The sequence below is a fragment of the Doryrhamphus excisus genome, chromosome 4 (genome assembly GCF_030265055.1).
Source record: "Doryrhamphus excisus isolate RoL2022-K1 chromosome 4, RoL_Dexc_1.0, whole genome shotgun sequence".
NCBI lineage: Eukaryota > Metazoa > Chordata > Actinopteri > Syngnathiformes > Syngnathidae > Doryrhamphus > Doryrhamphus excisus.
The window spans coordinates 8,870,735-8,897,111 of record NC_080469.1 but is presented as its reverse complement, the minus strand read 5'-3'; the positions used below and the strand labels follow the sequence as shown (position 1 = coordinate 8,897,111).

The 26,377-nt window shown below is 40.4% G+C and overlaps 5 protein-coding genes across 6 annotated transcripts; 3 read left to right on the top strand and 2 right to left on the bottom strand.

The window, feature by feature from the left end:
- The first annotated feature begins 499 nt into the window (after positions 1-499).
- On the top strand, positions 500-5,510 carry mat2ab (methionine adenosyltransferase 2Ab). The gene is made up of 9 exons (XM_058071741.1): positions 500-734; positions 1,354-1,431; positions 1,504-1,626; positions 1,701-1,813; positions 1,889-2,032; positions 2,114-2,332; positions 2,406-2,588; positions 2,677-2,810; positions 3,882-5,510. Exons 1-9 carry the CDS (start codon positions 641-643, stop codon positions 3,982-3,984), a joined length of 1,191 nt encoding a protein of 396 aa, XP_057927724.1. The 5' UTR covers positions 500-640; the 3' UTR covers positions 3,985-5,510.
- Positions 5,511-12,311: 6,801 nt separating this feature from the next.
- Positions 12,312-13,563, top strand: LOC131128527 (baculoviral IAP repeat-containing protein 5.2-like). Its single transcript, XM_058071446.1, has 4 exons — positions 12,312-12,546; positions 12,875-12,984; positions 13,111-13,228; positions 13,355-13,563. Exons 1-4 carry the CDS (start codon positions 12,439-12,441, stop codon positions 13,433-13,435), a joined length of 417 nt encoding a protein of 138 aa, XP_057927429.1. The 5' UTR covers positions 12,312-12,438; the 3' UTR covers positions 13,436-13,563.
- Positions 13,564-14,225: 662 nt separating this feature from the next.
- On the bottom strand, positions 14,226-16,334 carry c4h2orf68 (chromosome 4 C2orf68 homolog). The gene is made up of 4 exons (XM_058071445.1): positions 16,095-16,334; positions 15,374-15,489; positions 15,149-15,294; positions 14,226-15,070 (listed from the first exon to the last, which is right to left on the bottom strand). The coding sequence occupies exons 1-4, from the start codon at positions 16,202-16,204 to the stop codon at positions 14,948-14,950; spliced, it is 495 nt and encodes a 164-aa protein (XP_057927428.1). The 5' UTR covers positions 16,205-16,334; the 3' UTR covers positions 14,226-14,947.
- A 306-nt stretch (positions 16,335-16,640) lies between these two features.
- usp39 (ubiquitin specific peptidase 39) lies at positions 16,641-21,385 on the top strand. The gene is made up of 13 exons (XM_058071442.1): positions 16,641-16,831; positions 17,099-17,177; positions 18,419-18,513; positions 18,585-18,721; positions 18,819-18,971; positions 19,060-19,285; positions 19,373-19,447; positions 19,537-19,604; positions 19,911-20,099; positions 20,235-20,377; positions 20,504-20,639; positions 20,729-20,815; positions 21,158-21,385. The coding sequence occupies exons 1-13, from the start codon at positions 16,762-16,764 to the stop codon at positions 21,209-21,211; spliced, it is 1,512 nt and encodes a 503-aa protein (XP_057927425.1). The 5' UTR covers positions 16,641-16,761; the 3' UTR covers positions 21,212-21,385.
- On the bottom strand, positions 21,193-25,882 carry sftpbb (surfactant protein Bb). Of its 2 annotated transcripts, XM_058071444.1 has the most exons (11): positions 25,796-25,882; positions 24,801-24,862; positions 24,570-24,622; positions 24,121-24,195; positions 23,882-24,004; positions 23,678-23,791; positions 23,464-23,544; positions 22,761-22,944; positions 22,542-22,684; positions 22,293-22,373; positions 21,193-21,683 (listed from the first exon to the last, which is right to left on the bottom strand). In XM_058071444.1, the coding sequence occupies exons 2-11, from the start codon at positions 24,853-24,855 to the stop codon at positions 21,624-21,626; spliced, it is 969 nt and encodes a 322-aa protein (XP_057927427.1). In that variant the 5' UTR covers positions 24,856-24,862; positions 25,796-25,882; the 3' UTR covers positions 21,193-21,623. The 2 variants fall into 2 exon arrangements, with proteins under 2 accessions (XP_057927427.1, XP_057927426.1); XM_058071443.1 differs by lacking the exon at positions 25,796-25,882 and having other exon boundaries at positions 21,195-21,683; positions 24,801-25,137.
- Between the last annotated feature and the right edge of the window lie 495 nt (positions 25,883-26,377).

Here is a 26,377-nt window from a genome sequence, read left to right as displayed (position 1 = left end):
ACAAAGTAAACTATTTGAAGTCACTGTAAAAATGAATATTGAAAACTTTTTGGCCATTTTTTCCACCTAAGGTTAATGTATGTTAGTGAATTTTACTGTATGTATGATCAACAACTATTTTCACCAAAACTGGAAACTGTTGCTCATGATATGTTGTAAAAGTAAAATTAATTCTTTATATCATGTTATAATACACACATTTGCTTTGCCATTAGCTTTGCATACTGCATACTGACCTGCATTGGATCCTTTTTATCATAATTAATGTACAAAATATAAAAAGTGGCCCCCACATCCGCCAATGGCCTTCGGTGGAAAAAAGACCCCATCCCTCACATTTTTTTCTAGGACTTGCTGATTGGACAAGACTACTGTTTTCCCTCTTTATCATTGCCAGCACGTGGTGTGGCGTATTCACGCAAGACACCCCTCCTCTAAATTCCCCATTGGTACTGTCCACCTCTTCGTGACGTCAATGCATCTGACTCAATAGCATAAATATCAGCGCAGGGCGCCATGCGGATGTGATTCTGAGGACAGTTGTAGTGATAAACGTTAGTAGGTCTTAGTGAGCGGTGACATCTCAAACACATTTACTTTGTTGGTTACGTTGTTGGTCCCGAAGCATTCAACGTCAAGTATGATGAACGGCCAAATTAATGGTTTTCACAATTCCCTCATTGAAGAGGACTGCTTCTTGTTCACATCGGAGTCTGTCGGAGAAGGGCATCCTGGTAAGTACACGCTGACCTTATTGTATTTGTCTTAATTAGCTGACTACGTACTTACGGACATGGCTGTGTTTTGCTAACACTGGCTTAATTATATATATATTTACTTTGGTTTCTTCGTATGCTTACGTTCGCTAAAAGGAAACGAGGGGCCGGTCGGCGTTAGCAGGCACACGCGCCACTAGCTAACGTTAGCTAGCTAATCTTCGCTCAAAGGCTTGTTCCGTTACAACTTTTCGGCTTTGTTGTCTATTATTCGTTAAATATGATATTTTCATTGTGGATTGGAACTTTCTATCACATAAATGTTAGTATTTTTCATCAGTTTATTTCTCGAGTCGTCCGTGGCTCGGTAGTCACAATAGCAGTGCATGCGTGTTTGATGAACGGCTAACAGTATGCGAACATGAAAGGATTCACAGGCCGTTCTTTTGTAATGGTTTGGTTAAGATGCTTTCCGTTTACCGGCTAGGCGTGGGCCCCCGCCTCAACATGTGCACATGTTTGAAATGGCGACTGTTGAGGCATTGAGCCCCTCCCACCAAGTACATGCTGCAGTTTGCTTTGAGCCTTCGCTTCACTGTGTCTGCAGCTTTTTGCAATTTCTATTCCACCTTTTCAGACAAGATCTGCGATCAGATCAGTGATGCTGTCCTTGATGCCCACCTTAAGCAGGATCCCGATGCCAAGGTTGCATGTGGTAAGAATAATGAATTATCTAGCATTTTAATGTAGATGTTTGATAGCCGTCACATTTCCTGTGTTCCAACAGAGACTGTCGCTAAGACTGGCATGATTCTGTTGGCTGGTGAGGTGACATCACGAGCTACAGTGGACTACCAAAAAATAGTGCGAGATACCATTCGACTGATTGGCTATGATGACTCTGCTAAAGGTGTTTGAAAAGTTGCCATTGATTATGGTCCTTTTTGTCAGCTTGGACAAAGTCTTGACTTTATCTGTGAACAGGCTTTGACTACAAGACCTGCAATGTTCTTGTGGCCTTGGAGCAGCAATCTCCTGACATAGCTCAGGGTGTCCATGTTGACCGCAATGAAGAGGACATCGGAGCAGGAGACCAGGTCAGTTTCATGTTTTTGTTAGTTTACAGATGCCCAGGAACATGACATGAAAGTTGCTCTTCCCTAATGATTCAGGGATTAATGTTTGGATATGCCACTGATGAGACAGAGGAATGCATGCCTCTCACAATTGTGCTCGCCCACAAACTGAATGCAAAAATGGCTGAGCTACGACGCAATGGCACTCTTCCATGGCTGCGGCCTGACTCGAAGACACAGGTAGAGAGATGAGTTGTGGTTACCTTAACCAGTCTACATTTGGACTACTGAACGTTCAAACTTTTTCCACTACCTTCTCAGGTTACTGTTCAGTATCGTCAGGACCGTGGCGCCATGCTTCCAGTGCGTGTGCACACTATTGTCATCTCTGTTCAACACGATGAGGACGTGTGCCTGGAGGAGATGAGAGATTCCCTGAAGGAAAAGGTCATCAAGGCTGTTGTTCCCTGTATTTATTTGGATGATGACACCATCTACCACCTGCAGCCCAGTGGGAGATTCGTTATTGGAGGTCCTCAGGTAAATATGTACCTTCAGATAACTTAAGTCAGGAGCATTGCCTGTATATCTAAGCGTTATTACTCCATTACAGGGTGATGCCGGACTGACAGGTCGCAAGATCATAGTCGATACTTATGGTGGTTGGGGGGCCCATGGGGGAGGAGCCTTTTCTGGGAAAGACTACACAAAGGTGGACCGCTCTGCTGCCTATGCTGCACGTTGGGTTGCAAAGTCTTTGGTGAAGGCTGAGCTATGCAGGAGAGTGTTGGTTCAGGTACTACATCACCTTGGCTTGTCATCAGGCTTGTCATTTCCAACTGTGATAGTATTTCATATACAGTATATCATGCATGTCATGCTAGGTGTCCTATGCCATTGGAGTTGCCCATCCCCTCTCCATTTCCATCTTCCACTATGGGACCTCCAACAAGAGTGAGCGAGAGCTGCTCGACATTGTGAAGACCAACTTTGACCTCCGTCCCGGGGTCATTGTCAGGTAATGTATGACCTTCTGAAGCTGGGTATTCCAGCTGTGACTACTTGATTTTGTGTCCCTCTACTGTGCAAGAGAGCCACCTTCTCAATCATATAGTTACAAAAGGTTCCTGAATTTAAAAAAAAAAATTTGGGCAGCTTGTTTACACAACGTTAGTGTTTTGTAAGGGGAAAACTTGGGGCTGGGCGATGTATCAATATTTAAACACAATATCAAAACCAACCACGTCGTTGATCAATATTTGTATCATCCTCCTCCCTGCATGCACGATCTAGGAGGGGCAGAGCAGAAGCCCTCAGTTGAAGCGACCGGTTACAGTGTCTGTAGTGAATAAGCAGTATCTCAGTAATGTGGAGGTACTTTAAATTCAGAGCATAATAGCATGTATGAAGCTGCACACTCTTGTTGCGTTCCTAAAGAAAGGAAATTGCTAAGATATCGTCCCCTTTGCAACAGTAGGGAAAAACGTATTTAAAAACCTGCTGAAAACGATAGACTTGAAGCTTTAACATTTCAAAATGTTTTATTAAGACAACTTGACACACGTATTTGCCTTTGATTTATTTTTTTTGTCAACTCTTTTTTTTGGGGGAAAAATATCACCATCAGTTTTGGTCCATATCGCCCAGCCGTACGAAAACCACTAACTTCAACAAAACATGACCAGCGAAGACACTTGTAAAAAGACTTGAGCAGTTTGTACAAGTGGGTGACATGGGCACAGTGTTTTATGCGTGAATGGGATTTTAATAACGGTCTGTGCCACTTTCCAAAGTACTTCATTTTTTGTGTGTGTAAACAAGCTGTTGAGTTTTACAAAGCCCTGTGGTGATTGCTCGGGATAAGTCAGGTTTTGTAAATGAGCTGAATGGCTTCCATCTGGAAGTTGCTGTTACCCGATTTCTCAGGCGCAAGGATGGTAGGTGCAGGTAAGTCAAATTTTTGGTTTTCCTCGCCAAAGGGTCCATAGTGTGTGTGTTTTTGTTTTTTAATCCATGCCTCACTTTGGCCTTAATGTATTTATCCTCGGTGTGTGTTACAGTTGTTAAACTTGTTGATTATGTATTTTAGGGAACTGGATCTGAAGAAGCCCTTGTATCAGAAGACCGCAGCCTATGGCCACTTTGGCCGTGACTCCTTCCCATGGGAGGTGCCCAAAAAGCTCAAATACTAAACCTGTTAAGCTTTCTCCCCCTTAGGCTTGTTGGTGTATACTACAGAGAAGCCACCAAGATTTTGGGGGGTGAAATGCCCTTCTCTCTCTCTCATTGCATCATTTACCACATTACCCTCTTCTGCCTCCCTTTCCTCTGGTTACTGTTTATTTTGCCACTTGCGTTATCCTGCTGGGTCCTTTTGAATGCATTTTAATTTTTGAAAAGTGACTAATTTGCCCTTTGGTCCTTACTGCTCAAGCCTGATTAGCGGCAGTCCTCGTCATTCCACACACATTTTTGTGATCTTCATTGGCACATCAGTAGTGTTAGACTGTAGTTGGCCTTCATTTACTGGTGCTACTGAAAGGTGTGTGTGTGCCACCTCCAAAGTAAATCTTGACGCATGTAGCTTGTCATTTTGGAGGATCTTCTGTTCTCACTGAGCAACATTCCTTACCCCTTTTTTAACTTTTGGTAACTTTACTCCTTGTCATCATTGAGGATGCTAGAATGGCACAAAGAAATGGAAAGGTTTGTTGCTGTTCACTAAAATGCTATGCATCGAAGGCTGAAGAGCCAGCCAAATCTTAGATTCTCAAGCTCTCAAATGAGTTTAAAGGCCCAAATGCCGCTGTAGACCTTTGCTGTTTTCTGACGTACTACAGAAAAGTCAGAGGCTGCTATGTCACTGCTCTGGTCTGCAGAGGTGTTGGATGGATATACTTGATAGATGGGGAATATTTGGATTGTGTACACAATTACGTTTTAAATTGTCCTTTTTTTTATAAAGTAGATGTAAAGCGTTTTTTTTGTTTTTTTTTTTAACTAAGGCCCTGGGACTCCACAGGCATATTGATGGCAGGTGTAGTTACAGAGAAACCTGCCTTTCGTCTTTATCCTGGTGGAGTTTGTCAGTCTTATTGGATGTCAAAACGCAACACTATTTGTTCTCTGAAGCTCGGCGTGCATACAGAGAAGCTGATGTTTCAGACGGCAGCTTTTAAAACATAAATACTCTGTTACTGAAATCTTGAATTCCTTTTGACTTGATCATTTTTCAGTGTTTGGCTTGAGGCTCCAGAATGTTGTACAGAAAAGTTTTGGACTGCCTCGAAAACCAAGTGTCACTGCTAAATGTTTGTCTACTTTACAGTGTTTTATTTTTGGACTGCAGAAATATATATTTTTAGGGCTATGGGCTGGTTGTCAAATTCGATTTTTAAGCATCCCCAAATATTCGGCTCTTACAAAGCATCCTTGGTGAGATGGCAACATTTGGTTGGTGTAGTACAGAGAAACCAGCCTTGTTTACAGGGCCGTCCCATACAGGATGAGTTCGCTCTTACTGGAGGTCATCATTGGCTACAGTAAGTGTAAACGTGCCTTTTCTATTTCCTTTCCTCCCCTTTTACTTCTACCCTCCCTCACACACACATGCTTCAAACAAGGAGTAGCTCATTCTGTAGTATGCTTCGTGTTTAGATTGGGCTGTTCCTCTGAGCTGTAATAAACATCCCTACACCATGCACTTGTCTGGAGTCGTCTTGGTCATACTGTGTTTAAAACATGATTATGTTCCTTTTTAGTAGTGGAGTCCACTGTTTCAGTACATGAAAAGCCAGCCCTCCCAATGTCCCGGGCTATGTGAAAATGTATTGCCCAAAATCATCAATTTACTACATATGCAGACAAAAATTTACAGCAATTCTTTGGTCAGACTTAATTTCTTAACATGTCACATGCTTGGTAAATTACAAATAACTTAGGTGTTGTATATAAACTTAATACAAAAAATGTCCATCTATAAACAATCTATAAACAAAAAATGTCCATATACCACTGTTTTGGGTATCATTTGTAGCCATAATTGGACATTGAACATTTTTTTATGCTGCTTGGGAGGGTTATGGTGGGGCCTATCCTAGCTGACATCGAACACAAGGTTGATCCTGAACTGCTTGCTGGCCAATCACATGGATAGACAATTATTCACACATTCATACTTATGGACAATTTGAAGTCTCCAGTTTTTTTGGAATGGGGGTGGAAACAGGAGAACATGCAAATGACAGAGATGCCACATGGAGATTTGACTTGTTCCTAATCTGTGTGACCAACATTCTAACCATGTGGCCACAGATATTTGTTCCTATTTAAAATGTAATAGTATCTAGTGTAAGTTTTAATTATATTCAAGGTGTATTTGCCACAGCCACAGTGCCTGTACCAGTGGACAATGCCGTCCTTTGGTTTAGGCCAAAAGCCAAGTCTAAAATTGTGAGCCAGGCCTTGACTTTGACCTCACAAATGTTCTAAATGAATTAACCAAAATTCCCACAAGCACAGTCAAGTGTCTTGCAGAAAGTCTTCCCAAAGGGGCAGCCAACTATTTTTGTGCCCCCATTTCTACTTCCTGTAAGTGCATAGAGATCACATGACAAAATACATGCTGGTAATGTACATCCGAACAACACCTGCCTGGAGGCAGTTAGCAGCCGCAGCACATTGCAAAACTAACATGGAACCAAATAGGCATGTAATGGAAAAAAAAGCTGAAATGTTGGGGAAAAAAAACTTTGGGACAAATTTTCAATTAAAATTTTGTGGCACAGGGGAAAAGGTTTGTTTTAAACAAGGTGTTGTAAGAACACGACTCTACAAGCATGATATCTTCTTATATTCAACCATAATTCCCCAACAAAGATTCTGACTTCTACTATTCGTTTACTTCAACTTGTGTGCCATTTTGTGGTCATAGTATCAACATTCCCTGCAGTCAATTTTTAAACAGCGATGTCACTGCTAACATGAGCTCAGTCTTTTAACTTGAGTCAAGAGCTTCAGACTGTGTGTTCCTCAGTCAAAACTTCCAAGATGTCACTTGCACGACATCACCTTAAAGCGCTTGTTGCCGCTGACCTAGTCTGCATTCATTCAGGACCAAAATTTGGCGTTATGGTACCCATCTGCAGTGTTAATGTCAATAAAGCTACAACTATCTTTCCAAGTAAACAGAAAGTGAAAGTTGTAAAAACAAAACCACATTTAATCTCCAGACAAAGGACACAACAGTCCCATTTTCGCATGGTCTCAAGGTCAGGACTGTTGTCTGGGAGAAACCAGGCAACAGCTGTCCTTTGCATCAACTATTTTCCTTTTTTTTGCAGCCTGAGAATGGCTTCAATTTAGTTTGCTTCTTTAGTCTCAGCTCAGGAAGGAACGCTTTGGGCAAAGGCTTGATCGTTCCTCTCATCTTCAATCAAATGTTTTGGGACAAAGAACTGTTGACGCTGGTTGTTTTGAAATGCCTCTTTTTGAGTGGACAAAAGTTTCCTGCTGAGCAGTCCAATGTGTACCCCTCCTCTTTCAAAAGTTGGGCTCCAGCTCACCTGCAACCCGAATAAGAAAATGAAGGAATGAATGTTACAATGTATTTGTGGCACAGTTCTATTATGGCTACAAAAACATTTAATTCTCCTGTATTACAAACTAAATGTTAAATTCTGGTTCTGAACCTCAGATGACCTCTGACTATGGCCAAGTTTGGATGCAGTTGTCTCACTTTTAAGTACATAACAGGTGTCAAACCTGGAGGGCCTCAAAGTTGTTTGCTTGTTTTCTCACTTGGGTGGAACTTACAAGTCTTAACCAGTCAGATGTTTGCAACTTGACATAGTTATATCTAACTAGTCTGTCTAAATAACCTTAAGCTACAATCCAGGGCTTTACAACAAGGTGGGGTCTTCCTCTACTCCCTGTAAAATACATTTTACAGGGAGGTCTCACCCCACTCGGGCTGTGTACTCTCCTCTTTTCATTTTGCCTTTCACATAACTGAAGTTAACTTAGCGAGTTTGAAAAACATGTTTTTCTTTCTTAATGTCAAACTGCTGTGCCTCGTCCCAGAGGAGGCCTACTTCACACACTGAAAAACTATGCTCTTGATCACACTCTGAACTCATTTCCAACATGGCATAGAAGAGGGAAAAAGACAAAACAGTGATGTCTAGGTATTTTTATATTAGTGAAAATGTGAAACAACCTTGAACTTCACATTTCCTTGGATAAGTTGACTGAAGTGAACAAGGAGCTGCGTTTTTACCTCATGGCTGGCGGCTTGTCAAGAATGTTATGCAAAACTTTGTCAAGGGGGAGCCAGCTGTGCTGTGCTATTGGTAGGATTGAGACACACCTCTTCACTTTGTCCACGCCCTTCCCCTGCTCCACTTGTCAACCACCATGTGACTTGTAGGCTTTGGAGGGCGGGTTGTCGGGGTGGGGGTGCTTATAGGATGCATTCCTGTGGAACCTAGTCTGCTGCTCACTATGTTTATGCTGGATTCAGCAATGCTGAAAAGTACCCAATCACATGTGACGTCACTCCTCGTGACAACGTTACGTAAAGCTCACATTCATCTTTAGAAAACTTGTGAATCCTTGTCCAACATTGGTTCTAACATGCAAGTCAACACTTGTATGTGGAATGACATATTCACCAAAATGAAACCAGAAACACATTACATTTGGGGATATAGTACATACAATTTCATTGTACAAGGTTGCGATGTACAACATACAATGTTGCCATGTTGTTTTCATACATAACACCCACTACACTCCCACCTTCATGCAACCAGCTAGCCCTTTAATCTAAGCTGATCTACCTCTTGTTCAACAGTACATATTAAGACCTGAGGGTCTTACTTTCTTTTCCTTCATCAAAGGTACATAAAAGTAGCCGGGTCAGTTTTATTCCTACAGCAGATGGTATCTTAAGTCACCTTACACATTAGATTAGATTAGATTAGATTCAACTTTATTGTTATTGCTCATGTCACTGGTACAGGGCAACAAAATGCAGTTAGCATCCAACCAGAAGTGCAATTTTATAAGTACCTTAGTAGTAAGTAAATGTAGAAAAATGGACAGATCTATGTACAAACTGTAACAGGCTATGACTATAATACAGTGAGGATATGTACAGGGATATAAATGACAATAATATGGCTATTGCAGATTATACAAATTATAGACAGGTGGAAAGCAGGCCGAAATTTATTCTAAATAGTCTAAATATGCACTTAACAGTCAAACCTTGGTTTTCGAACACCTCCGTTTTCATATTATTTGTTTTTTTGAGAAAAAATGTGTTCAAAGCACATGTTGCTGATAGTGTCTGTATATTTTTAATTGAGTGCCACTGGTAGAAGCAACATTTAATGTTCATATTCCCATTGAATTTATCATTTCTAATAATTTTCTATCGTTTTCTGAATGTAAAACTATACTTATTCTTTATATAGTGCTTCTCAACTTGTTTGGCTGTGGGACCCATCGTTGAACCTTCAATGACAAGCCGTGACAGTTTTTGAAAGCAAACGTCTAAATATTCATTCATTCATTTTCTACCGCTTATCCTCACAAGGGTTGCGGGGGTGCTGGAGCCTATCCCAGCTGTCTTTGGGCGAGAGGCTGGGTACACCCTGGACTGGTTGCCAGCCAATCACAGGGCACATATAGACAAACAACCATTCACACTCACATTCATACCTATGGACAATTTGGAGTGGCCAATTAACCTAGCATGTTTTTGGAATGTGGGAGGAAACGGGCGTACCCGGAGAAAACCCATGCATGCCACGGGGAGAACATGCAAACTCCACACAGAGATGGCCGCTAACCACTAGACCGCTGTGCAGCCCACTTCTCAAATATTTATTTAATAAATGACATTTATTTATTCCAATTTTAATTAAAAACAAACTGTTTACAATGGTTACGTTGCTGCCTTCTGGGTGCTAACACTCAGATGTGTTGAAAGCATTTTACCACACCTTTTGCCTGTGCAGATCATGTAAGCTGCACCCGTGGTCATGCACACACGCCTTTGCCAAGCGCTGCTGGTGTCATTTTGAACCAGTTCCAACCAGTCCCTTTCATGAAAAGATATTAAGTGCAGTTTGAATTGGGTTGTGGGGCCTGGACGAGAAGTGAAACTCAAGCGAGTCCAATTGCTGTAGTTCAACACTCAGTAGGTCTGGTATAGGTATGGGTAAAGGTGCAGGTATGAAACAAAGTAATTGGAATGACTTTTTGGAACAAATTAGTCACAAAAACTAAGGTACCGATGTACTTATGAGTAAATATTCACTTGACTTCGCTTGCACAAGACAACATGAAACATCAAGCTGTGATGAATATTGCATCAGCTGTTACCCTAAGCCTCCAGGAAATGTCAGTGACCTCCAGCAAATATCTGACCTGTACACTTCTCACCTGACATGTGTCTCCACATGGTGCTGACCGCTAATGGACACACTGCCAGAAACATTACCGCCCTACAAGGCCGTGTCTTTTTCTTTTATGGTTTTGTTGTTTTTTCCTGTGACAGCAGGAGGGCTTGAAGTTCTTGTAATAATGGGACATTGCATAATATGTGCAGCGGTCACAACATTAGCTTATATAGTAATAAGATGCCTACATGAAGATAATAAGATTCAATTTTGCTTGACTCGAATTGTACTTTTTCCGTAAATAAGTCTTCTTATTTTCACAGTCTGGAGGTTTTTAATAATAGAAAATGTATAGTAAGCGTTTTCTCTCTGCTCCTCTCTGTGTCACAGAGTGCATGGGTGTGTGGCACTGTTGCTCTTTAAAAGTATTTTTAGAGGCTTTTGTGAAATCTGACCTGGTAGAAATGTAAAAATAACGTATTCAACTCAGCAGACGTCATTTTAATTTGGAATATTAGAGTTATGTAATGTAGTAAGCCTAGAAGGCTTCTCAATTGTGTTCTAATAGCCTTTTTCACCACAAGCGGCGCGTCTACCCGAGTGTGTTTAAACACGGGCAGTCCTGTAAAAAAACCCTGTAATGACTGCATTTGTGCCACTACCGATGTGTGCCAAGATTGTCTACACTTTGAGCTCCTTGGCTCCAGCAGTGCCTCTAACAAAGTGTGTCCGACAATGAGTGCTTCTTTTCTGGTAGGCAAAATGGATGCAATGTGCTCAAGTTTATGTTACCACTCTTTTCAGGTCACCCTCCAAAGGTCTCATTCATTTATTATCAACGACAAAATTTGAAAAAGGGGTTTGGCAGTAGTCGGGAGTGACCAATCACAGCCTAGTGGATGCGCCCTGAGCCAGGTCGTGGGTAGAATATACGTATTAAAACAGACCGTATTGGAAATACCGCTGAAATAGTTACACATTTTGGATGATCTAGAAAGCTTTCTGTGCGGGTTATTGTGTGCAGTTGCTCTATAGGAGTCCACAATTCAATACAAAGGGAAGAAAATTAACATAATAAACAGGAGGTATGCATGTTAATCATGCATGAAAAGGACATTTTTGTTAATGTGTGATTAAGGTGTTAACCAATAATGAAAACTTAGAATCAAATTAATCACAGATTTCATTACTATAGAGCAGCAACTCTGTGAATCATGCATGCGTTAATGAAGAAGAGTCATCAAACAACTGTCAATCAACTAAGAAACATGATCCTTTATTATTGTAAACTACCAGTTATTATTTCAGCAATATTGACAGCAGGATTTAGAGTCATCTTAATTGTTTGTGGATCAATGCAGTATTTTATGTACAGTAGTCTTGTGCTACAAGTTGCCCATTCAAGGCTGCAGCAGGCCATGACCACTTGTTAAATATAGACAGTTAACTGAGCTACTGTAGTAGTGGGAAAGCAAAGGGGTTGTATTCACACTGGAAGCATGCATGAAGTCTGAATGTGATGATGTAACCTGTGCACAAATATAACCTGATACAGTATACTGTAACTGTAGTGATCTAATTTAATATGCACCACCAACTGGCCAAGACAAGAAATAACATCATTGATTGTTTGAGCCAGAATTATTTTGAATTCAAAGGTCAAGCGAATAAAATGCACCGCCTGCATAGAGGTTGTAGGTTGGAAGTAAAACGTTTAGGAGCAATTGCTGAATGATCATGTGCTGCCCTCTATTGGAGTTATTGAATATGATTCTAGTTTTGGTTTTAATTATAACGCCTCATTTTAAGAATTTGAATTTGGGCACATTGATTTAAAACATAAGCGGAGTCTGTTATTGTAGAGTAATTGTTCAATATCCCATTTAATACATTGTAATTAATCATAACGATATGTCGGTGTTTACCTATAATAAATTACTTGCTTACAATACTTTTTGAGAATTACAAATAAGAGTAAATAGAGGATACGTTGTTGTACTATGTCCCATTATACAAAGCACCATACAGGTTATGGTTAAAAATGACCACTAGAGGACGTATGGAAAGAGAATACTTCCGTGTTCCACACCCACGAAGAAGAACGTCGTCTTTTTCATCCAATCAAAACATACAGTGAATTTGAAAACGCCTGTCTGATTTTGAATAGTGGCGGTGAGAGGTTTATTTGGCAAGGGAGCAACTTTATTTTTGAAAGCACGTCTTTTAGTTTTAATAAACATGGCACACATTAAAGACGAAAACCTCAAGATGTACTTTTATGAGAACAGGCTGAAAACCTTTGAGGGGTGGCCATTCGACGAAGACTGCGCGTGTACACCTGAAAGTGTAAGTTTTGCAACCAAACCGTGAACTCGCAACGTTAGCTCACAGGCGATCATTGAAAATCGCGTTTCTTAATTTATTAAAGCGTAGATATATGACGTATAACGCCGCTTCAAAGTAAAGTAGCGTTGTTTTGAAGCATCTACAGCAGATACCTAATAGCTAGCATTTGATAGATTAGCTACTGTTGTTTTCGATTAATACAGCAATACTGTAGTAACATTTCCGCTCAATTTTCTGTTGGTTATTTAACTGATTAGTTGAATACAACTAAAATAGTCTCATCTAACTAACTAAACTGATGGTGTCCCTTTTTAATATGTTTTCCCAGATGGCAAAAGCTGGTTTCATTCACACACCTTCAGACAACAGCCCAGATTCAGCCATGTGCTTCTTCTGCCTTAAAGAGTTGGAGGGCTGGGAGCCAGAGGATGACCCAGAGTAAGATGGACATATTGCTCTTGAGCCATGCATGTCAACTCCCACACAATTTAAATGATGTCATGGTCATATAACAATGTCCAGGAAATAGCACTCAACTGCTTTTTTGGTGTCTCTGGTTAACAGGAAAGAACACAAATCTCACTCGCCTACCTGCCACTTCATTGCCCTGAAGAAAAAAGTGGAAGATCTGACTATGGAAGAGTTTTTTAAGCTCCAGAAAGAGAAAAGCAAAACCATCATTGTATGTTGTTTACACCTCCATAACCTACTGATTGATACATGACTTATTTTCATACTTGATGAAACACCCACATTTACATTATGATGAAGCCAGTGCATCTAATGAAACAATTTTTTCTACTTGCAGAACAAATGTGACGAGGACATCAACAAATTTGAGGAGGCAGCAAGATTGAAAAGAGCAGAAATAGTCAAGTTGGGCAAATAAAGCAGGGACCAAATTTGCTGTCAGCCCTTGAAAGTAAAGTTGGACACTGTTATTGCACATATTTGTACAGTTGTTTTTGTATATACACTAGTATAGTATACCTATAACAGTAAATGTTGGGCTATGAAGTGCAGTATGGTGATATCTCTATTGGTATTTCATGTCATGAAAATAACCCTTCCTCGTGAACATATTGCATTTGAGCCACCAATGACAAGGATAAGCCTTTTGTCCTTGCAAACGCTCCCAGCATGTTTGAGGAAACATGGTGGAAATATGTAAGCATATTAAATGCAATGTTGTTGCATCAACCAACAGAAGTTTTAGTGCTTCCCTCTGTGCTTCTGAAATCCCAGAAGCTGGATTTTATTTGCGCAGTTTGCGCATTTGGAAGTGAGCCCTAAAAGAAGTTTGGGGTGGCTCAAAAGGCTTGGTTTTAAAAGGTGTGGTAAAACTTCCCCTTTGTGATGTCACAGAGAGGCAGACTTCCTTATATGGTTCATAGTTAGGAAGCATTTTGTGTGACCAATCACACGGGCCGTGGGTGGAAAACGTTTTGGCAGGTAGCACAAATGAAAGAAAGTACAGCTGGAATAGGTGCAGATTCTGCAAAATCTAAATAGTTTTCTGTACGGGTTATGGGTATGTAGCTGCTATATAGGAGACCACAACTCAATACAAAGGGTCGAAATATGAGCATAAAAGGTCCCTTTTAAAGTTCCTATAATCTGAGAAAACAAGCCAATAACATACAGATCTTCCAGCTTTGAAAATATGAACATTTTCTAAAAAAAAAAAAAAAGCACTGTGCATGCCAAATTGGTCAACAGCAGTCTTTGTAGTCATCATACACTAACCTCACCAAAATGAACATTCTACAAATTCAATGTCATTGCTGTCAATTTACATAACACTGTTTTCTTAATAAAAATGATAGTACCTTTGCTCAAACATTACAGAAAAAATTATGTTTAGTGTAATGTATTGATTGCAGTGTGGTACTGGTCCTTTGCACTGACTGGAATTGAGACCGCATCTATAATCCACCTTTTGATCTTCACACCGAGTAACACTGCGTAAATTAGAAGTCATGTCATTTTTATACAACAGGACACATTTATAGAGTAACAAATGGATATGCAAAAGTAATTTTATGAATACAAATGCCAACAGAAAACTATCAAAAAGAAATAAATTAGAAGACGGGTAAAGAATACAACACTCACTGACAAAACTGCTGCCCCATTCACTGAGAACCTTGCTATTTTTTTATGTAAACAATGCTTCGCTATGAGTTGACTCAAAATAAGTGAGTGAATTTTAGCTGTGGTTCCTTGTTAAAACACAACTGGAGTGTGGCTCAGATCTCTGCACGGCAGCAGTCCAGTCCTCCAGTTCTTCTTTCTCCCGCCAGCTCTGTCTTCAGCATTTGTGCTCGTAACGCTGATTATGTTCTCAGCAGGTCGTAGCCTACCTTGCTTGTGTTGTGAAGTACTCTCATATGATTTGCACTCAGCGTTTATCTCGTCTTTTATCTATCTCCTTTCGAATGCGGGCCTCCAGGGCTGCCCTCATAGCTGAATCCAGGATATTCTTCGCCGCGACACGTTCTACAACTCTTCCTGGTGCGTCGTCCTTTAGGAGCATATAATAACAAACTGCGCATGAGCACAATGCAATGCAAAAACATCAGCGGAGTGGATGTACAATAACCTTATGCACAAGGAAGGATGTAATGGTCCCTGAGTCTGCCTGATAGTCAAGCCAGAAGAGTTCAATTCCCTGTGTTTCTGTCTCTGTACTCGAGCCACTCTCATTCCACTCTTCTGTTTCAGCGCTGGCCCCTGGCTCGGAATCGTCTAAAAAAAAAAAAAATACAGTTAACGTCACTTCTACGCTACCCAGAAGACTGATTGTAATCAATAAATTTCATCTTACATCGACGTCGGGGATGGTACACCTGAATGTCAGGTCTCCGTGGTCGTCGAGGAGTTGTGGTGTGCCTCCGCCGCTGGAGTTCTTTGGCTAACTTCACTTCTTTGTCATAGTCATCTCTTGAAGGGAAAGAATCGCAGTGTTAGGTATTTATTTATGGAATTGATATACTGTAATTTACAAATAGTTAATTCTAAATAAACAACTATCTCGCTGTGCTGTGGTTTTCGGCAGAAAGGTTTAGTTCCAAAATAAACAAGATTATTTTATTTACATGGACTATTATCATGAAATATATTTGTAAAAGCAGATGTTTGTATGTGTACATCATTGTACATGTGTACATATGTACATATTTAGATGGTGCATCTAATGATGTGACAACTGTGTGTATCCTCTTTTGTTTTAAACTCGGATTACGAGTTAGCATTTTGTGTACATAAATTAGCCATAATTTTTCTTACACATATACCATGTGATTTATTATCCTAATGAATGACACGCAATTTCCCCCTTCATAACAATCCTATGTTTTCAGTGTGATACCAAGACAGAATGAAAACAAAGATCCAAGCACTCATGTTTTATTTGCTTAATCTTACGATCACACTGCACTGTTTGGTTAACTGTATGAATGACTAGTTGTGATAGCAGCCACATGCATCAGCTGTATGTCCATAAAGCCCTGACTAACATGGCAGCAGCTAGCATTAGCTGTACCCACCTGGCGATCTGGTTCCTGCGGATATGGTGCAAGAAGCCATGGCTCATATCCAAACGTCCCCCGGGTTTGTACTTTAGCTCGTGCGTTTCGTCGTCCCTTAAAATGTCCATCTCAAAACACAAAACCCACAAAGATGACAGTATGATTCAGCCCCAAGCCCAAAATGACCAACAAGAGTTTGACAAAAAGCTACATGGCTAGCTGCTAGGACATTGCTGGCCAACTAAAACACTTCCGGAGTTAACGGATTACAGTCCAGTATAAAGTATCTAAAAATAAAATGCTGCCTGCATTTAAATAGGAGGATATGAAGCTATTGACTGAAATAAAATACGAAAATATCTATTTTGGCCAACTACATCGTAAAAGCGAACTGTAAAAGTTTATTGACTTGAATCAATCAATTTTGATTTCGTAACTTTTTAATTGTGGAGAGTGTATATTTTAAAACATCTTACAGGCTATATATTTGCAATACAGGTTCACTAACTGTTAATATGGAATACTGTACTTGGTTAGTTTTTGTGACATCCACTAATACGCTATTACGGTGACGTCGCACGGCGGCTTCCGGCGCGTTTTTGTGGTGTTTCGCTCATTCATTTGTCCAACATAAAGTTGTATATTCACTTTTATTCGTTCAGAAACCTCCATTATAAAATCAGCAATGCTTTCTCTGAAGCGAGAAAGACAAGATGAGTTAGTAGATGACGACGATGACGAGGAGGAGGAAGGAGGTGAGTTGTATTTGTTACTTCAATGCAGCCCACACGAGAGTGAATTAGCTAGGAGCTAACGACAGTATTACAAGCGGATAGGTACTCGTTTAACATCGGTTGATACAGACATAGACAACACATTTTTATGTAATATTATTCAGAGGCCCTTCCCTGATGCCGAACTTGTTCTACAGATTAATAGTCCTCCACCTATTCATCTGCTAGGTGTGCTGGCTAGCACGTTTAGTTAGCGACGTCTCATCTCACTGATACTTCATGTTGCAGTGCCAGTGAAAAAAGGACGAGGACGTGTTGTAGAGGACCGAAGAAGCAGACACTGTCCATATCTTGACACCATAAACAGGTAAGATGCATTTTATGTGTATAGGAGAGTGAGATAAAATGAGCCAGTGGGTAAGTTGATCCACCCCTTCAAGTTAACCGTGCACATGTTTTTTTATGTGTCCATAAATCTATGAAGCACCCATCATTTCCATCTTGCTATGCAGGGAAACACATTGAATTGTTTTTTAGCAGGTGTTTTTGCTCGTCAAAGTGCAGTTTCTGCATATCAGGTAAAATTATGTTGAAACATATAATATCCATGTCTAAAAAAATATATATTTTCTGCATGTTAATTATTTGTTAATCCATAAATAGTGTGACTCATTTAACCAAAGATTAGCCTAAATTTCTAAGCTAACCTGTTTTTTTCCCCCCAAAATGGTGGCTATGAGAAAGTGAAGCAATGATTGTAGCAATTTAATCATGCTACGATTTTGTACCTCCTGCTGAGATCTTCACCTTAGCAAAAAATCAGCTGCATCGAAAACAAGCAAACCAAAACATGTAAAGACAGGGATCCTGACTGATACACCTGAAACGCGGGTAATGGAATGTGTCCACAAAGAGAGAAAACAAATAAAAAGAAACATGAAGAGCAATGAAAACTGAAGAGGAAAAAAACCCCATAAAATCCCAGTGGAAAGCAGCTCTGAGGAGAATGATTTTGCCATCCCATTTGATTACACTTCTAAGCATGAGCGCTCCAGCGGTGAAGGAAGTGAACCAGATGTCTCAGAATTTGCTAGTTTTTCACTGTAAAATTTGCCTCCTAATAAAGGATTGGCTTGGTTGACGGGCTGGTGAGCGATAAAGTGAGTGCCAGATTCCTCAGAAGAAGCCCAGGGATCACTGGCAGTAAGAAAGCCTTCTTTGCATTCAAGGAATAGGATGAGGTATCTTTCGGCAAGAGTGATATTCTGAAGAAGCTTCCTCAACCTCAAAAGGTTTAGTTCATATTCCCCTGCAACCTTGATAATGGCTATATTAGGAATATTGAGGAGTTGTTTTGATGGTGGTTTGTTTACACAAGTTCAAAACAATTGAAGCTGTTTGTGAGCACAATATGCTCAGGTTTACATCTAAAAACTCAGATGGTCAGTTTACCTCCTGATGGCTCACTTTACCCACTGGCTTGATTCAACTTACACCTCCAGGACATAAGTAATGTGTGGCCCATCTTACCTCACTCTCCTCAATAACTTTAAGCTCAAAATACTTAAACGTACCCAGCTCAGCTCGTTTTTTATGTTTACTCATCAGGAGCGTGTTGGACTTCGACTTTGAGAAACTGTGCTCTATCTCTCTTTCTCACATCAATGTGTATGCCTGCCTTATATGTGGGAAGTACTTTCAAGGTATGTACATTGTCTGCCTTAAGCAACTTTGTTGTTGTTGGACGACACCACTGACATGCTTTCTTGTGTAGGTCGAGGTTTGAAATCCCACGCATACACCCACAGTGTCCAATTCACCCACCATGTGTTCCTCAATCTACACACACTTAAGTTTTATTGTCTGCCGGACAACTATGAGATCATTGACTCGTCATTAGAAGACATCACAGTGAGTCAAGTATTTGCATATGTCCCATTTTTTTTTTATTCCGCCTGTACTGGATCTAGATTGTATGATTTATGCATTTACATTTATGCTTTCACAGTATGTGCTGAAGCCAACGTTCACCAAGCAGCACATTTCAGGTCTGGACAAGCAGGGCAAACTTTACCGAGCCTATGATGGAACAACCTATCTGCCAGGGATTGTTGGCCTCAACAACATCAAAGCCAATGACTATGCCAACGTGGTGTTGCAGGTATAAATAATCTAATAATTCATTTCTTTTCTTTCGTTGTAATTAAAATAAAGCTGTTAATTTTATTTCACTGCTTTGAATTTTCAAGGCCTTTTCCAATGTTCCACCGCTGCGGAACTACTTTCTGGAGGAAGAAAATTACAGAGGGATCCGCAGACCACCGGGGGACATCATGTTTCTCTTGGTGCAGCGCTTTGGTGAGCTGATGCGCAAACTTTGGAATCCCAGGAACTTCAAGGCCCACGTGTCTCCCCACGAGATGCTCCAGGCTGTTGTGCTCTGCAGCAAGAAGAACTTCCAAATCACCAAGCAAGGTTGTAATGATGTGCTTACATTTGTGAAATGAATTCACATGTTCTTCTGTGGTTATAACTACATACTTTTTATGTCTACCCTGGCAGGCGATGCTGTGGACTTTATGACTTGGTTTTTAAATGCTCTGCATGGTGCTCTTGGAGGCACAAAGAAAAAGCCAAGTGAGTGGAAAACAATTGACGCTGGGACTGATATCTTTTTTAGTAGAATCTTATGTGTAATCCATAAAATGTAATGTCTGTCATTCCAGCGATCATTACAAAAGCATTTCAAGGCTCCATGCGGATTTTCTCCAAGAAACTACCACACCCGGATTTGGTGAGTTATATATTTTTTATATATAACTTAATTTCAACTACTGAGATGACTCATAGAACACAAGTTGTAATTATATGTACAGGACAAGTAGTTCCATAAAATACACTTGTATGGCAGTTCTGTTTATTTTATTATTCAATTAGCAAGAATAATGATGTCACACTTACATTAAAGACATTATACAGGCTGTAGAAATAATACAAGTTTGTGCAACATTATATTATTGGTGACATGCTGATAAACAGAAACTGGCAGACAGTTTCCCAGATCCCATCAAAAATCTCTAAAATGTTTACACTTTTCCAGACGCCAGAGGAAAAGGATGCACTGCTCCTGACCGAGGAGTACCAGGAGCAGATGTCTGAGTCTACGTTCTTATTCTTAACCCTTGACCTCCCAACTGCCCCCTTGTACAAGGATGAAAAGGAGCAGCTTATTATCCCACAAGTCCCTCTCTTCAACATCCTATCCAAGTTTAATGGCGGGACAGAGAAGGTATCAGTCAACTTACTGCATATATTCATCTGTGCTTTCAGATATCAAAATACATGATTAATGGCAGATTTACTGACAATGCTGATGTTTAATGAGAATATTTAAAAAGCAGTCTTTTATTTTATGTACTTTCAGGAGTACAAAACATACAAGGAAAACTTCCTGAAAAGGTTCCAGCTGACCAAACTTCCACCGTACCTTATTTTTTGCATCAAAAGGTTCACAAAGAATAACTTCTTTGTGGAAAAGAACCCCACGATCGTCAACTTCCCCATCACGTAAGTGTTGCTCATGAACTAAAACCAAGCACTTAAGTCAAAGGATATAGATGATGGAAGGTGATTTTTTTTTAACTGTGTCCAAAATTCTATGTTTTTCTTCTTCTTGTCTTTTTCTTTGGTCAGGAATGTAGACCTTCGTGAGTACTTGACAGAAGAAGCCCAAGTTACAGAGAAGAACACAACTTATGACCTTGTTGCTAACGTTGTGCATGATGGGAAACCAACTGAAGGAGCCTACAGAATACATGTCCTGCATCATGTAGGTTCAGACAGCAGCCATTCCATTACAATAAGTGACTGATGAAAGTGTCATCTTTAAACTTGTTTGGGGCATTTGTGCTCAATCAGGGAACTGGGAAGTGGTACGAGATGCAAGACCTGCAAGTGATTGACATTCTACCCCAGATGATCACACTATCAGAGGCCTACATCCAGGTAAGTTTTGTGTCTGTGTGAGTTGGTGAAATTAAATAGAGCAGAAGCTGAATTATTTACTTTTTTTTTTCTTTTTGCGTCAACCAGCATATAATATTATGTGAATTTAAACATTCATAGTCCACCAAAAATGTTCAATGTTTCATAAAAAATTAGACATTGAAGAGCCACATGTGGTTCTGGAGCCGTGGGTTGCTGACCCCAGCACTATCAACAAATTTGACCTGTTTTTGAGGTTTCTTTTGCATCAATTCATCAAAGACTACTGTAGAACCCAAGCCCTCTCTCCAGTGGTATTTTCAAGCCTCAGATTATCTTAATTGCAATTTCATCTCTCTTTAGATTTGGAAGCGACAGGGAAGTGATAAGGACACAAACAACCACACAGGTGCGTAGTGGTGAAAAGGAGCACCACGAAACAAACAGGACATTTTATTAGTTGCATACACAAAAAAATCTGAATCATGTACTTTTTTCCCTCCAGTTTGCGTTTTTATGGTGTAAAAGTTTCTAAATAAACATGCTTCTACCTTTTTGTACATCTTACCAAATAAAAGAAGCTTTCAGTTCTCTAAAGAGTTTTTCATCATCTGTATGTAAAGTTTACACATTCATTAATTCAGCATACATACAGCGCTGAAAATATGGTAGTTACATTTGAATCATGGACTCTCTTGTTCTTGTTTACTTTTTCATGCGGACCAAATTTAGAAAGTCTTCAAACAAATATTTTTCATAGAACAGTTTACAATTTTGTCAGAAGAAGATTTTATGATTGTGTGTTTGAACAGTTAGTTGATTGAGCTATTCACTTGTGCTTATGCACACTTGTGTTTCTCCACATGTGCTTCTCACAGAAGGCCAGGTTCTGAAAGGAGAAAATAAAACTAGTTATAAATAAAATAGATTGACAATCAATGTCCACTTTCAACACCAAATATGGATAAATCAATCATATGGATTTAAAGGGGGAACACAAGGCATCCTGTCAAAAGGGATTTTTGAGAGGAAAGATCATGTGAGTTGATCTCAAGAATGATTCTTCCTCAGCAAATTCACGTATCTCCCTTACATGAACACTTAGAGCGCACATGTATATATGAAGACAAAAAAAATCCCCATTTCACCCCGAGAATCATTAAAAGTGGTTGACAATGTTCCCATCCACCAGTAGATGGCAGCAATTCACATTACATAGTGATTATTTTTTAGCCTGTTCTGTTCAGCAGCTTATGTGTGAACTGTATGATTGTTTCGCCTACAACAGATGAGTTTGGTATACCCTGGCTGTTCCTGTTTCAGTTCCATACAGATTCATCACTGCATACCACAATTGAATGGCCGCCTCCTAGCTCATGCCACACCCCACCACTTGTTGAGTTAGTAATTAATTGTAATTGCTTACAAAAGTTGTGTTGTGTAAGAACAATACACACGTGACTTGGATTCCTATGGAAAAAAAATCCTATGCACTTACGTCACAAACGTCTGTATGGTCCACCTGGTTTCCTAAACCCTGCTGCAGTTGCGTGCCATAGAGTTTGGTGAAAGCCTCACACTGAAAAGATTGGAATGGGGGAAAATAAAAATAGATCCTCAATCAAGGTAGACCACCTGATCACTTGTCAACCAATCTCACAAACCTATGGGTAGAACATGCAAACTTCACTATACTAAAATATCTTCATGTTTTGGAAGGGTATAGAGGTTTGGAGACTAGTCCCACCTTTGGTATGGCATTGGGGTGTTGACTACACACAGACTGGAGGAAAGAGGAAGTCTGAGTCTGCGTGGCATTGAGACCCAGATGAAGCCGGCTCAACATATCCAGTGTGCGACATGACTCGCAGTCTGACGGGATGGGCAGCTCTGGGAAGTGATCACAGCATCATAACTTGGTTAGGAAGTTATAGTAGTCTATCCTGTAAAGGAAGCTGCAACTAACCTGGAGCAGGCGAGTCCTTGAACAAACAGAGATGTAGAAGCATACATATGGTGTGAGGGGCGGCTGATGAAAGCAGGAATTCCACTATTTGTACACCGTATTTGTCAACAAAGTCATCACACTGGTCCTTGTAGCTTGTAGGAAGGAGGTCGCAGACCTCATCCATGAGCTTCATTAAAGCATCCTGCATACAGAGGAACAACATCGGAACATCAGGCACACAATTAAAGGTTTTTTGTGAAATGTAATCATATTTATTTAGCCAAAATATATAAACAACTATGCCACAACAAAAAAAATGTTCTACATGAAAACAGCAATTTATTTACAAATATAACACCATGTACTATTTACAATTGCCCCTGAATGAAAATGAGTCACTTCAGAGTATAAGTCGCAGCACCAGCCAAACCTATGAAGAAAAGTGTGACATATAGTCCGGAAAATGTGGCATATATTTGTCTATTTGTCTCTATTGTAATGTTGCAGTGTTGTGTTCTGTTTCAACCCCCCCATACCTCTGGTGTTTTTTTTTTGTTTTGTTTCTTTCGGCTTTTTCCCGATTAAGGAATCGCCACAGCGGATCTTTTTGATCTGCATACTGATATTTTGGCTTGAGCCCTCTACGTATATTCCGGATGCCCTTCCTGACGAATACCGATGTGGGGTGCCTCCGCAAATATGAATAGATACAAAAACACACCTCAGTCATATTCTGAGGCAACATGGTCTCCAGTTTCCTCATAACAAACAGGCAGAGGGTGCACGCTGGGTTGAACTGTTCCTGTAGAAGATAATTAACACTTGCAAAATACATACCAACCGTGCACATTGTGAGATGTAATACAACAGCTACTTAATGCTTGCGAGGTCAATTCAGTGTACTGCACATTCCACTTATGATTTCTCAATCTTACATGAGTTTTGGTGAGTACAGGCACATCTCTCATGGTGTCATGTTTGAACAGTTTCCCTTCCTCATGGCTGTGGGTCACACACAGTCCAAAGGCTGAACAGGTTGCTGCCACTTCCTACATAAGATAGTCAAGCACAAGAATTACATAGAGTGCAATGAGGGCAAAATATTCAATATATTTCTCTCATTATAGGGAAGAACGTACATTTTGACCGAGTGTTTGTTGCAGAATTTTGGGCAAATACACCTTCAGCTGAAAGTCACATTCAGAGGCCTCTTTGTCTGGGAGGTGTTGGCAGAGTGCATGCAAGGTTTCATACACGTGCTCCTGCAAAAACCATTTATGACAAGAACACTGAGACCCTGTGCAAAACAATTTGGTAGACAATGCAACATTCTGGTGTAATGGAATGTAACTAAAAGACAAATGAACAACAGTCCCACCTTTCTATCTTTGCTGGAAATCATATTAGCAGAGAGCTGGATGATGTGGCCGCACTCTGAACACATGTCTGATGTCTTACAAGGAGAGAGCACAAACATCACTTGTCATTATTGTGATCTTGTGTTTAAATACAAACATTATCATTAGGTACAGTACAGTATGGCTTATTTGTTTTGAACATATGAATCAAGGAGCTACTCACTGTCTGTATCAATTACTGATCATTCATTCATTCCATATCTTATACATGTCAGCACTTCCAATACTTAATTTGCTTACATTTTGGCTTTAATTAGTCAGCAAGCCAGTCTCACGATGAAAACTTTACTCACTGTACTTCTTTTCTGTGGTGAACATGAATGTGTATTTGCAATGTATAACAGTCATGTGCATGTTTTTTTTAAACATGCGTTTTCTTAAAAAAAAATCAAAACCAAAACCGTCTTACCACAGATTTGTGCCTCATGAATGCCAGAGGGTCTTTGATGAACATGAAGTCGCCTACCAAGGAAAAGGATGATCATGTACATATCCCTCAAATATTGAATCACTACCCCCACAATAAACCGCACCCCTCCATGCAAAAATATTTCAGTATAGTCCAGAAAAACAATACAATGGAGCAATAAGTGACATGTCAGGTGACTGATGCAAGCGTTAAAATGTCATCCTTTCTTACCAGGGCAGACAGACGCCATTAAGACCACCAGGCGAAACCCAAACGCAGACATCATGCGATAGCTGGGAGAGGACGAAATGAGATCCTGATTACTTGGATTTATTTATCTGGGCTGTGGTTTCTGGCGCACCGGAAGTGTGCCTTGTTAGGCTGCATCCTTGTAAGGTCGCGTACAACTAATGCGTCAAGTCCCACGTGACAAGTAAGAAGGCCCTTTTTGCTAAGGAGTTAAAACTACGGATTTAAAAGCTAACAATGTGATAGCTGAAGCAAGGAGAAGAGGAAGACATGTAATTTGCAAATGAATAAAACCGAGTGTAATACGCCATGGAGCTGAAAGTCCGCCATGATGGTGAGCAAGAGAAGTGGGCGGGGCTAGCAGGACAATCATTTACAATGAACTGTATTCAGTGGGGGCGGCACGGTGGTCTAGGGGTTAGCGCACAGACCTCACAGCTAGGAGACCAGGGTTCAATTCCACCCTCGGGCATCTCTGTGTGGAGTTTGCATGTTCTCCCCGTGCATGCGTGGGTTTTCTCCGGGTACTCCGGTTTCCTCCCACATTCCAAAAACATGCTAGGTTAATTGGCCACTCCAAATTGTCCATAGGTATGAATGTGAGTGTGAATGGTTGTTTGTCTATGTGTGCCCTGTGATTGGCTGGCGACCAGTCCAGGGTGTACCCCGCCTTACGCCCGAAGACAGCTGGGATAGGCTCCAGCACCCCCCGCGACCCTCGTGAGGAAAAAGCGGTAGAAAATGAATGAATGAATGAATGTATTCAGTGGTGGTTGTTTGTCTATATGTGCCCTGTGACTGGCTGGCGACCAGTCCAGGGTGTACCCCGCCTTACGCCCGAAGACAGCTGGGATAGGCTCCAGCACCCCGCGACCCTCGTGAGGAAAAGCGGTAGAAAATGAATGAATGAATGAATGAATGTATTCAGTGGCTGTGTCAGAATCCGGGGTCTGCATGCTGCTAGGCCAGTCGCCTACCCGGTCTACGAAGGCCAGACGTTCGGAGGCTCCGTCTCGGGAATTCAGACGGTCTCGCCTTCCTCACACGTCCTGGTTGTGTCACGTGGTCTCATGTTTACCCTGACTTCCTTACAGAATGAAGTCTGCTTTCGATCGCGAGTTAAGAAATTAGTAACATAGTGAAGAAGAACAAACAAAATATACATTATAGAAGAAAAGTTATTCGTTTTTGTAATGTAGGTTTAATAGCAGAAAGAAGAAATGTTCTCCAACTGCAGATTTATCTCCAGCTCACAGCTAAATCTGTTATATTAAACATTTGTAACATATACAGCTCCTTTATTTAGTTATTACTTTGTGGCTACTTTGTTCATTTGTACAACACTCTGATCAACGCCAACACAAGTTTGAATATATGCATTATTTGATGGGTAGTAAAAAAAGTCAAAAACAAAATGTTTCTTTCATACAGGTGCTCGGGTTATAGAACTCTGCATGTAGGTCATATATCTGCAGTATTAAGGAATTTTTACCTTTATATACAAGGGCGTAACTTTGGGTTTACCATTAGGGGATTGAAATCTTTATTTATTGACTCGT